The sequence below is a fragment of the Scyliorhinus canicula genome, chromosome 11, assembly GCF_902713615.1.
Source record: "Scyliorhinus canicula chromosome 11, sScyCan1.1, whole genome shotgun sequence".
In the NCBI taxonomy this organism is placed as follows: Eukaryota; Metazoa; Chordata; class Chondrichthyes; order Carcharhiniformes; family Scyliorhinidae; genus Scyliorhinus; species Scyliorhinus canicula.
The window spans coordinates 27,537,874-27,551,129 of NC_052156.1; the positions used below are offsets into that span (position 1 = coordinate 27,537,874).

Here is a 13,256-nt window from a genome sequence, read left to right on the forward strand (position 1 = left end):
TTCCCTTGGGGAGGCCGGAGAATCGAGGGGGGCCAGTGAATCCTGGGCAGGGAGGTCGTAAGTAGTCTTACGGGACTTCGGTGAATCTCGCGAGGCACGGAGTCTGTTGGGGAGCTCGCTGGTGGCCTCTCCCAGGATTCTCCAGTCACGTTGTGCTCTCACTTTAGCACAACGTGGTAAGAGAATTGCGCCCATAGTATGGGCTAATCTGGTGAGACAATCCCCAGGGCCCAGGACAAGTGACATTTTGCATTTTTTTAACATCTTAAATGAGAGAGGTGCATTTTGGCTCAAACTCTGGGACTGCCTCTCTAACCTTCCATTTCTCAACACTCTAACAGAAACACTTTAGGACATAGGACATAGAACATAGAACAGTACAGCACAGTACAGGCCCTTCAACCCACGATGTTGTGCCGACCATTTATCCTAATCTAAGGTCAATCTAACGTACACCCCTTCAATTTACTGCTGTCCATGTGCCTGTCCAAGAGTCGCTTAAATGTCCCTAATGACTCAGACTCCACCACCTCTGCTGGCAGTGCAAGAGTCTCCCGGCTTTCTGGGATTCATTGGCCCCACCAGTGCAGCATGAAGCAGCGCTAATCAATACTGTTTTCCAAATGCAGAAACCAGACATGGTGATCATGCCAGGGGTGGGCTCGGAGGCAGCTCGGCCCTACAAAGCTGCAACCCGTTACTCAAAAGTGCTGCAAATGTGCTGTCAAAAAGAGCTGTGAGGGAGAAAACTATCATTTGAAAAACGTGAACAGAGTTCTTCTATGCTAGCAAGGACATCCATAAGAAGACCAACTGTCTTCAGTCAGCATAAATTCCATTTTTCCATTAATTTGTCATAAGTTTGCAAGTCAAAACTTATGTCCATTGAAATATTGCCAACACTTCTCTTTCAGACTGCAAAGTAATGCTCCACATGACGGTTACAAAACAATATTCCTCCCACTTGCTCTATAGTAGTCAGATGTTTCAGTCAATCCAGTCTCTTGTAGAGCAGCAGCAATTTGCACTGAAGTTTCAAATATTATCCAGCAACATCAGCTGTTGATTGTAACCTGTACCAACCCATTGCATAAAGCTCAGATGTCCTATCTTTTTCATGTATGGAATGATATGTCTGGACTGTACGCAGAACAATACTTTTCACTACCCCTCGGTACACGTGACAATAAATCTCAATCAAATCAATGTGTCAAATTAAAGGGTGGAGAAGATTAAGTATAAGTAAAACCGTTATTTGTGTAGAGCTGTGGAAAGAGATTGTAAAACAGTTCAGATTTAAGCTGTGTGCATTTTTCAGAAAGGGTGGCTAACCTCCCACACGGAGCTCATTTAAGATTACCTATAATCACATCACCAGCAATCTGTCCTGGTCCATCCACGTCGACGCTTTGACCAAGAAAGCACAACAGCGCCTATACTTCCTCAGGAACCTAAGGAAATTTGGCATGTCCACGTCTTACCCATTTTTACAGATTCACTATAGACAGCATCCTATCTGGCTGCATCACAACCTGGTATGGCAACTGCTCAGCCTAAGAAACTACAGAGAGTCGTGAACACAGCAGCTCAGTCCACTACCCGAAACCGCCTCCATCCATTGACTCTGTCTATACCTCCCGCTGGCTTGGGAAAGCGGGCAGCATAATCAAAGACCCCTCCCACCCGGGTTGATCTCTCTTTCAATCTCTTCCATCGGGCAGGAGATATAAAAGTCTGAGAACACACACTAGCAGTATCAAAAACAACTTCCCCGCCGTTACCAGACTCTTGAGTGGACCCTCTTATTGACTGAACTGATATTCTTTAGCACAGGGCTAAATCGCTGGCTTTGAAAGCAGACCAAGGCAGGCCAGCCACACGGTTCAATTCCCGTACCAGCCTCCCGAACAGGCGCCAGAATGTGGCGACGAGGGGCTTTTCACAGTAACTCCATTTGAAGCCTACTTGCGACAATAAGCGATTTTCATTTTATATTCTCTACTGAGTAGCACTACACTCCGTATTCTCACCCGATGTGTGTCTATGTATTCATATTGCATAGTTATGTATGTCCTATGTATTTTCATGTATGGAACGATCTTTACACAGAACAATGCTTTTCACTGTGCCTGAGTACACGTGGCAATAAACCAAATCAAATCAAATACATTGGATTACCTGCACATTAGACTCACAGCAAGTCATGGAAACTCCAGAAAACTCTTCACTTTGTTTTAAACTGATTGGACTCTGAAGTGAAAACTAAAATACATGTTTGCTCAAGAAATTAGCTCAGGTTTTGAAGTGAACACAACGGTGAAGTCATCAGCACCCACTGTTGTTTTTTTAAAATACATTTAGAGCACCCAATTCATTTTTGCCAATAAGGGGCAATTTAGCGTGGCCAATCCACCTATTTTGCACACCTTTGGGTTGTGGGGGTGAAACCCACGCAAACACGATGAATGTGAAAACTCCACACGGACAGTGACCCAGAGCCGGGATTGAACCTGGGACCTCGGCGTCATGAGGAGGCATTGGTACCCACTGCGCCACCGTGCTGCCCTCTGTTGTTAAGGAGTTGTTACAATCATCGTAGAGATTGATAACTTTTAAAAAGAAGTTCAAATTCCCAGTGGCTGGTTCAAACGATCTCACACGATTTGACGTTTTCAGACTTTGACGATAACAAACTAAAGTCAACATAGACAAAATAATATTCAGTATGCAACTAATACATTAAACTACAGAAAAGGTACCCATTTTTTGCATTTAATACACAGTTGAAAACCCCAGGACACATTTATACATTCAGCTGTCTACAGAATTTCAGACATTACAGGGACAAGAATAAAGCTACTTCCAGTGTCCAATGGGATCACATCTCCATTTTACAGAGTTGTAATTTCCAGTCACTGTCGAAGGTCTTTTCCCTCAGCCTTGAGAAATCCGGAATCGACCACAGCAGCATGGCTTACTCGGCGATTCCTTCTCCCTGTCATACCAGGACAAATCTTCCAATGTTCTGAAATTTTAACGGCTTCTGTCTAACTTTGACCAGAGATTGTCTCCTCACCCACAAAAAAATTACTATTTCCCCCTCTACTGACTGCAGCAGATGCTGTCCCTACCCTCGTTCCAGAACTCTACCTTTGTGTCCAGGTCTATTTTAAATCAGACTGAATGTCTCGAGGTCTAGCCATGGCAAAACCAGTTGTTCTGTCCTTTGTTTTCAGGTGTTAAACCTGGCATTACAATTCCAATAGGAAGTGACCTGGGCTCCATGTCCTCATGATAATCAGGCCACATCATGCCCCAGGGGCAGCACGGTGGCACAGTGGTTAGCACTGCTGTCTCACAGCGGGTTCAATTCCGGCCCCGGCCGGTGTGTGGAGTTTGCACTTTCTCCCCTATCTGCGTCGATTTTCTCCGGGTGCTCTCGTTTCCTCCCACAGTCCAAGGATGTGCAGGTTAGGTGAACTGGCCATGGTAAATTGCCTTTTAGTGTCCAAAAGGTTAGGTGGGGTTATTGAATTATGGGGATAGGGTGGAGGCATGGTCTTAAGTAGGGTGCACTTTCCAGGGGACGGTGCAGACCCGATGGGCCGGATGGCCTCCTTCTGCAGTGTAAATTCTATGATTCTTTGATCATTCTATCACTGTGCAGAAGTAGCAGAATGAATGCACATATGCCCTTTTTACCTCAAATTAAAACAGACAGTTCAAAATATAACCACCTTATAAGACCTCATTAAATCAGAAATTGCTGTCCAACCTGCCTTATTTCAGCTCAAGCCAGTATCTGGCTGAGAGATATGGCAAATAAACACACTTAGGCAGTTGTCCACTAAACAGGCTGGACAAATTCAGGGATTGTCCATTCACATGCAAGGACATTTTTAGATGGCATAAGAACATAAGAACTAGGAGCAGGAGTAGGCCATCTGGCCCCTCGAGCCTGCTCCGCCATTCAATTAGATCATGGCTGATCTTTTGTGGACTCAGCTCCACTTTCCGGCCCGAACACCATAACCCTTAATCCCTTTATTCTTCAAAAAACTATCTATCTTTACCTTAAAAACATGGAATGAAGGAGCCTCAACTGCTTCACTGGGCAAGAAATTCCATAGATTCACAACCCTTTGGGTGAAGAAGTTCCTCCTAAACTCAGTCCTAAATCTACTTCCCCTTATTTTGAGGCTATGTCCCCTAGTTCTGCTGTCACCCGCCAGTGGAAACAACCTGCCCGCATCTATCCTATCTATTCCCTTCATAATTTTAAATGTTTCTATAAGATCCCCCCTCATCCTTCTAAATTCCAATGAGTACAGTCCCAGTCTACTCAACCTCTCCTCATAATCCAACCCCTTCAGCTCTGGGATTAACCTAGTGAACCTCCTCTGCACACCCTTCAGCGCCAGTACGTCCTTTCTCAAGTAAGGAGACCAAAACTGAACACAATACTCCAGTCTTAGCTATTACCAAACAATATCTGTGGCACTGAAAATTACTTTTACAAACATGGAGCCCCATTGCTTCAGATGTTTATTATTGGAGGTCTTATAAAGTTGCCTTTACAAAAGTTTTTTTTTCCTGTCTCTCCAGTCTGTCTCATCTCTCATAATCCAATATTTATTTCCTTCCCTTTATTTCACTTTCTGTACTTGATTTTACACTGAATTAAATGTTTTAACTGAAACCTACAGATTTAGACTCTGCAGACCTCAGTAAGGCTTCTTCATTGAGTGGTTGAGACACAAGCAGCTTGTCCTGGTTACACAGGACACAGCTCCCATATAATATAATAATCTTTATTGCCACAAGTAGGCTTACATTAACACCGCAATGAAGTTACTGTGAAAAACCCCGAGTCGCCACATTCTGGCGCCAGTTCGGGTTTACGGAGGGAGAATTCAGTTGTCTAAATAACCTAGCATGTCTTACAGGACTTCTGGGAGGAAACCGGAGCACTCGGAGGAAACCCACGCAGACACAGGGAGAACATGCAGACTCCACACAGACAGTGACCCAAGCCGGGAATCGAACCTGGGACCCTAGCACTGTGAAGCAGCAGTGCTACCCACTGTGCTACCGTGCTGCCCACTTTGGGGATGCCGCACTGTTTTGAGGGTCATTTGTTCGCTGCTGACCACAACATCCAGGTCTATTTCCCAGTTTGTAATGGATTAACGATGGGGGAGCTACCAGATTTAGTGCATTAGAGTAAAGGGAATCAAACTGAAAAGCAATTTTGAGCCAATGCTTAGAAAGCCCTTGTGAAATTATACATGCCATTTTTTTGTGAAAAGATCTTTGAAAATATCCTCTTTGTTGTAAATGTTAAGGTTTTTTTTCAAGTATGTGCAAACGCCCTAATGACAGTGAAGACAAAGCACTCTGCCCTTTTACACTTCATTTTCAAATATCCTGTTGTGACATTTAAAATTCACTGCTGAATACACAAGTGATGTTTGCTGGACAGTTAATACTGTACCAGAAGGTTTGATGCAACTTGGAAGTATGTGTTAACTTTGTAATGTCAACCTATAACTTACCCAGAAACTGCGATTACAAACCCATTGGCAACTCTTCATTCTTTAAATGTTAGGCGAGCGCGCTTAATTGGTTGTCTCCACCCAATGCCACAGCATCACCTTCCTCTGGGCAGCTTTTACATCCCTGAATACCAATTATATTTTCTGATGTAATGGCAGACATGGCATTGTAAATTGACCTCTGGAATCTTGGTTACATTCCAGATCAGGTTGTTGGAATGATCTCTCCTGCAAGGTCCTGAAAATTGGACGGATCTGAACAGTCCTTTTTCAGTTCCACAGAACAAAGCTACCAATGGTTGAACCTCACACAGGTGGTAAGACATTGTTGGGGTTTAGTATCTTGCTTGACTGAATATGTGACAAGGTATTTTGGATGCACTCAATACTAGAACATGAACATTACCCATTGAGTTCAAACAGACCCTGGGCGGGATTCCCCATTGCCCAACACCGATATCGTATTCGGCAATCGGGCGTAGAATTCCTTTTGATGTTGAAATCAGGTGCGCGTCTGTTTTCGGATGCTCACCCCTCCCAAATGGCGTCATCGGGGTGTATGCCGCACGCCGTTGGGACGGCCTCAGGACATCACCTGAAGGCCATCTCCCGATGTAGCGTCCCCGATGGGCCAAGTTCATAATGGCGTGGATCACTTGTGCTCTGAGTTTTTGTTAACCTTGTGAGGTGGCTGCGGACTGTGTCCAGTGCCGCCACAGTTGGGGGGGGTGCTGTTCCGCTTGCCGGTGGGGTTTCGGCGGTGGCCGGTGGGGGGGAACTGGTGGGGGTTGGTCCGGGAATGACGAGGGGGGGTTCCAGGGGAGCACTATCTGGCAGGTCGGATCCACGCATTCGGCGTCTTGTTGTATGCATGACCACAGCAAGACGTCGCCGTGCGCATGAGTGGCCATGGGCCCGGTCATTTTCCAGCCGTTTTTGGCGCCGCTGTTAGTCCCTCACTGGTCCCGGAATCAGTGAGGGTTTAGCGCTGATTTTGACGTTGTAAAACGCCACTGTTCCCATGCCGTCGTCGGCACTTAGCCGCAAATCAGAGAATCCAGTCCCCTATGCTTGCTGCTGCAAGGGCCTTAACTGATAGTGTCAGAGTCACAAACTGATGGGAGTAGAAGGGGGTGGATAGTGTCCGAAGTGGTCAGGAGGTCAGAAGTTTTTATTAAAATGTCCTGTTCTTCAAACATTAAAAAAACAGATTGAAGCTGTCGCAGGAATGTAAAATGCCCTCTGCTGGACTTATTTGATTAAAAGGATAGCTTGCATAGGTTGAAAAAAACCCAGCACCATCTGTTATGTAGTTTCAATGAGCTTTTTGCTCATTTCCACAAGGGCTGTTATTGTGTCATTATGAGTGTTTGGCTGAGTTCCAAAAGCTACGATTATCTCAGCAAGAGCTTCTGCGTTCACAGTTTGATTCAAAGTTTTAAGAGGTTATTAGCTGTCTTTGATGTAGGTCAAGATCTTCTGGCCCATTCACACTAGTGGGATCTTGCAGTCCTGCCATCAGCGCATCCCTCGGCGGATTTCCTGGCAGCATGGGATGGATTCAATGGAAAATCCCATAGACAGTGGCAGGACCAGAAGATCCCGCTGTCAGCCAATGGCACAGCCACCAAGAAATACACCACCACGGGGAGGCCAAAGGATCTCATCCATTGTGTCTGAATATATGTTTGTTTGTGTTTTTTTATATAAGAGATGAACCTCTTGAGATTTCAATGTTTTGAATGGGTTCTATGAATGGGAGTTGTTTTTATACTATCAAGTGTGTAGGACAGCTGTATTAGATTATTAAAAGCTTGCTTCTTTCATCTCAATATGGCTTTGGATGTCTGGCCATGGTGGATACTGGGATAGACCTTTGGAGTTGGCATTGGGACTATAAGAGGGCACAGGAACGGGTGCACGACTGGAGTTCCTGACCTCATTACAACCTTGGTTCAAACATGGGCAAAAGAGCTGAATGCTAGAGGTGAGGTGTGAGTAACTGCCCTCAAGGCAGCATTTGATTGTGTATGACAGCAAGGAGCCCTGGCAAAACTGGAGTCAATGGGAATCGGGAGGGCTAAATTCTCCACTCGTTGGTGTCATACCTGGCACAAAGGAAGATGATTATGGTAGTTGGAGGTCAGTAATTTCAGCTCCTGAACTTCACTGCAGGAGTTCCTCAGGGTAGTGCCCTCGGCCCAACATCTTCAGCTGCTCCATCAATGACCTTCTTTCCAACATGGTCAATTTTCACAGTAACTTCATTGCAGTATTAATGTAAGTCTACTTGTGACACTAATAAAGATTATTATTAGATTTTTAAATTTTTTTTTTTAAGAGTACTCAATTATTTTTTCCAATTAAGGGGCAATTTAGCGTGGCCAATCAATCCACCTACCCTGCACATCTTTGGGTTGTGGCAACGAAACCCATGCATACACGGGGAGAATGTGCAAACTCCACACGGACAGTGACCCAAAGCCGGGATCGAACCTGGGAGCTCAGCGCCGTGAGGCAGCAGTGCTAGTCACCATGCTGCCCTGTTTATTAGATCATTATGTGGGAGCACCATTCATCACTCCTCCGGGCGTGGCGAGGATGGTTACAGGGGGGCAGTTTTTGGCAGGCTGTAGCCGCGCGCGGCCGGATCCATGTTGCATGGCGTGTCTGCCGCAGGCCACTGCTGTGCGCATGCGCGGCCACGGACCTAGCCATTCTCTGACCATATCCGCAGGTAAAGCTGGGGGCTTCACACTGCGCAGCTGCTAGCCCCCCACCGAGCGGAGGATCGTGAGGGGGCGGCACCGACTTTCTGGTGATCCTGCAGATATAACCGCAGGATCGGAGAATTCAGCCCTGTATGTTTAAAACTTTATCCTTATTGCTCTTTTTAAAAAGGACTTTCTGCTGAACCAAGGCGATCAAAGGATATAGGGGGAATGCCTGTGCGTGTAAATGTGCATGTAAATGTGCAAATGTTCAATTTGTGAAAGTGAGAATGTGCACACTCGTACAAATGTGTGTGTGCACGTGAATGTGTGGGCATGCGTGTATTTGTGTGCAAGCAGATGAGTGTGCGTCTGTGTGAATGTACACACATGCATGAATGTACTTGCATGCACATGACTGTGCACGTGAGCATGCATGGACGTCTGCGGGGGCATGCACTTTCACACGAGTGGGCACACATGTGCATGAATGCATAGGCATATATATGTGCTTGTGAGAGAATTGTGTGCATGCGGGACTGAGCGGGGCATGCTTGACTGTGTGTGTGTGCACACAAATATGTGCGTGTGCATGCATGTGCAAGTACTTGCATGTATGTGCATGTACCTACATGCATGCATGTGTGCCTGTATGGGCGCATGAGTGAATGTGCACAAGTGCATATTTGTGTGATTGCATGCATACGTGAATGTGTGCATGTGAATGTGCACGTGTACAAATTTGTGCAAGTGAGAATGTGCATGCATGTGAATTTGTGCGAGTGTGTGAATGCATGCGCAAGGATGTGTGCATGCTTCACATGTGTGCGAGTGAATGCATAGGTACATGTGAATGCATGTGGATTGCAAGAATACCCGTGTGCATTCTTGCGTGTGAACACATGTGTGTGCATGAATGCCTGTGCGTAGTGTGTATGGATGCCTCTGTGTCAAGCGCGGGCATGCCTGTGTGTGCACGCTGGTGACTGTGTGTGCTCGCTGGTGAATGCCTGTGCGTGCACGCTGGTGATTGTGTGTGTGTGCACACTGGCGCATGCCTGTGTGTGCACGCTGGCGAATGCCTGTGCGTGCACGCTGGTGAATGTCCGTGTGTGCACGCTGGAAATGCTTGTGTGTGCACAATGGTGAATGCCTGTGTGTGCACAATGGTGAATGCCTGTGTGTGCACAATGGTAAATGCCTGTGTGTGCGCCTGAATGCCTGCATGTTTGTGTGTGCACGTGTATGTGTAGCGGTGTTGTGATGAATTTAGGAAATATTTATATATATTGTATTGTGCATCTGGCAGGCAGATTATATATCTACTAAACTATGATTAAGGGGTTAACAGGGGTAGGCTGTGATGTCACTCATGGGAGGGACTGGGTCCATTTTAGTTTCATTTTCAGCCCTGCCCTGTGTCTGTTGTTTTTAGTTTAATTTTAGAATTCTGCTCTGGGTTACTGAGGAAAGGAGGTGTGTTTCTCAGACTGACTTCTGAAAGCTTCTCTCCCAAGGACTTTGCACATAAATTTGTAAACCACTGAGTGCTAACTGTTAATAAGTGGCATTTGACCTGTGTGTGGAATTTGCTTCAATGAAATTTTAGTAGATGGAAAAGCTACCAGATGGACAGCTACCTGACTCCTCATCGACTCTCCCTCGGACTGCTCAGTTCCCTGTAGAAACACTATTCACGACACCCTATGCTGCTCCTGTTTGGCCCTTGTTTCGCACAGTAACCAATCACTATTTGTTGATGCACCATTGTCAACGTACTCTGTCGATTTTTCTTTTGTCTACTATGTACGTACTGTGTGCTTTCCCTGGGCCGCAGAAAAATACTTTTCATTGTACTTCGATATATGTGACAATAAATATCAATCAAGCAATCAAAAGTAAGCTCAAAGACCTTTATTTTTGTTCTAGAACTGTTTAACTGTTAAATGAAAAGCTGTTATTTTCTTGGATGTTAACCGGGTAAATTCTGTGTTAATAATCGAGTTTGTAGATCCCTAGTTGTCAGTGGAATCGCTCCTGGAGCGAAGTATGCTTTCCTCACAATTTACAAATTGAAAAATAGTTGGGCTTCTCATTTGGTTTCCTAATCTAAATTGAGGGTGTAATCTGAATGTGTTAATGGTGTGGGAAGTTGTGGGTTTCTAACCGGGTTTGGAATGGGATATAAACTAACCTCCGAGTTTGTTCCAGGTTATTCAAAAATTGATACACACAAACTGAGGGACTGGAACACACGCCACTTCATATTTTAAAAGTAATTCAAACCACCTTCTGCTCACAGACAGCTAGCTGATCGGAGGCAATGAGTACAGTTTACCTTTCTGTTACAGCAGGAACAGAAAAGCAGATTTGGTTTTTATCATATCGGACTGAGGAATGCTATCGTTTAGAGGGGCCCTTGTATGGGAATCACAAAGCGTCAACCTTGAGACACAGCAAGCAATTAGGAAAGCAAATGCCATTTTAGCCTTTATTGCAAAAGGTTTAAGTACAAGAGCAATGTGATCTTACTACAATTACACAGGACTTTTGCAAGACAACGGCTCGAGTTAAGGTGTACATTCGTGGATCTCTTATCCAATTGGGTAGACTTGCTTTAGAGGGGGTGTAACAAAGGTTCACTTAATTGATCCCCTGAGATGTGAGAGTTGTACGTGAGAGATTTAGTAAATTGGGCCGATAGTCTCTGCCGGTGTTTAGAAAAATGAGGTGATCTCATTGAAATGTATAAAATTTCAAAAGGGTTCCAGGCTGTTTCCCATGGTTGGCGAGTTTAGGAGAAGGGTCATAGTGTCAGGATAAACAGTCAGCCAATTAGGAAGAAAATATTTCTTCACCTCAGAGGGTTGTGAATCTTTGGAATTCTCTACCTAAGAGCTGTGGAGGCTCCGTCATCGAGTACATGTATGCAAGATGGATATCATAGAAACCCCACAGTGCAGAAGGAGGCCATTTGACCCATTGAGTCTGCACCTCTCCCCCCTCCCCCCTCCGAAACAACATCCTACCTAGGGCCAGTCCCTCATCCTATCCCCATTACCCCACTTAACCTGCACATCTTTGGACACTAAGGTGCAATTTATCATGGCCAATCCACATGACCTTTGGACTGTGGGAGGAAACTGGAGGACCCAGAGGAAACCCACGCAGACACGGGGGAATGTTCAAACTCCCACACAGACAGTCACCCATGGCCAGAATTAAACCCGAGTCCCTGGCACTGTGAGGCAGCAGTGTTAACCACTGTGCTGCCCCAAAATAACAGATTATTGAACACTGAGAATCATGGGATATGGAAGAAGTGGAGTGGAAGTAGAGGATCAGCCAAGATCTAAGTGAATAGCAGAGCATGCCAGAGGGGCCAAATGGCCTCCTCCTGTGTCTTTCTTTAATTTAAAGTGCCTAATTCTTTTTTTTCCCAATTAAGGGGCAATTTAGTGTGGCCAGTCCACCTACCCGGCACATCTTTGGGTTGTGAGACCCACGTAGACACAAGGAGAATGTGCAAACTCAACATGGACAGTGACTCGGACCCAGGATGTCCTAGGCGCAGTGAGGCAGCAGTGCTAACCACTGGGCCACCATGTCGCTCCTCTCCTCCTATGTCCTAACTGTGCACAGTGACCTGGTTTCTATTTACCTGTAGCCAAATCACCGCAGGGATAAAATTCCTCTTTTAATTCAGACACATTTCCCATGAAATTGCAGTCTGAGAAATTCACTGACTTCCAAGTTCCAGCAATTCTGGCAGCAGATCATAAGGGAGAACAAAGGAAAACCTCCTGCATTCCGTTGAGAATTTCACTTTGCAGCACCTACCCCAATGCCACCCCGCCTGCCACCCCAACTGGCTGCAAACTCTCGTTGGTGCTCTGACCACAAGCTTGGGGCCAGCAACCCACAACCACAAGCTCAACGGTTGGTGACTGCCACTCTTAATTGGTACAACCCGCTCTGAAGCAAATGACTAGATTGGAAAATGACACCACTGGTGCGTAAAGAAGGCTGAAATGAAATCAAAATACTCACTGACTCTGCTGGTGACAAATTGGTGAATCGTCATCGTCACAATGGAACGCCGAAGCTGGGGGTAATGAAAAGAAGAAAAATATATCAAAATGGATATTTCTGAAAGTGTGGCAGGTGACTAAGCCATTTCACAAGATTGATCACACAGGAGCTTGTTAATCCATGATTTTGTTCCATGCTTCATTTATTCAAAAGGTTTTAATGTTAGATTATGATTCTCATGGTCAGTTCAGGTTCCTCCAACTCTTTAATCTCAGGCAGAGTTGGTGACATTTATGGCCATTTGTAATGCCAAGTAGGCTTTCATCCACACTGAACCTGCTCTGTCCAACCATAATTCAAGGCCACATTTCTTTGCCACTGGAGATGTCCAAGGTTCAGTGTACATCGAGTACAGTGCAGCTGTACAGGCCCTTGGTGAGGCCACACCTGGCGCATTGTTTGCAGTTTTGATCTCTTTATCTAAGAAAGGAAAAACTTACCACAGAGGGAGTGCAGCGAAGGTTCACCAGACTGATTTCTGGTATGAGGAGAGATTGGGTCAGCTGGGCCAATATTCAGTGGAATCTATTAGAATGAGGGGGGATCTAATTGGAAGGTCTAAAATTCTGACAGGGCAGGACAGATTGGATGCAGGGATGTTGCTTCCTCTAGCTAGGGGGTTGGTAGTGGGGGGGGGGGGGGGGGGGGGGGGGGGGGGGGGGTCTAGAACAAGAGGTCCAGTCTCGAGATTCAGGGGTATATAGGTATTTGGGCTTGAGATGAGGCAAAACGTCTTCCACCACAGATGGCTGCAGGGCCAAGTCATTGAGTTTATTTAAGAAGGACAGAGATAGATTTTTAGATTCAAATAGTGTCAAGGGGTATGGGGAGGGAGTATAGCATGGAGATAGAGAATCAGCCATAATTATGTTGAATGGCAGGGAAAGCTTGAAGGGCC

General features: G+C 45.6%; 1 protein-coding gene across 1 annotated transcript in view; it reads right to left on the reverse strand.

The window, feature by feature from the left end:
• The window catches only part of shisa10.1 (shisa family member 10, tandem duplicate 1), a 107,176-nt gene that overhangs the window by 69,659 nt on the left and 24,261 nt on the right, over nucleotides 1–13,256 (reverse strand). Inside the window, exon 2 of the mRNA XM_038812645.1 lies at nucleotides 12,317–12,371. Coding sequence (XP_038668573.1) covers nucleotides 12,317–12,371 — 55 coding nt within the window. The remainder of the gene's footprint in view (nucleotides 1–12,316; nucleotides 12,372–13,256) is intronic.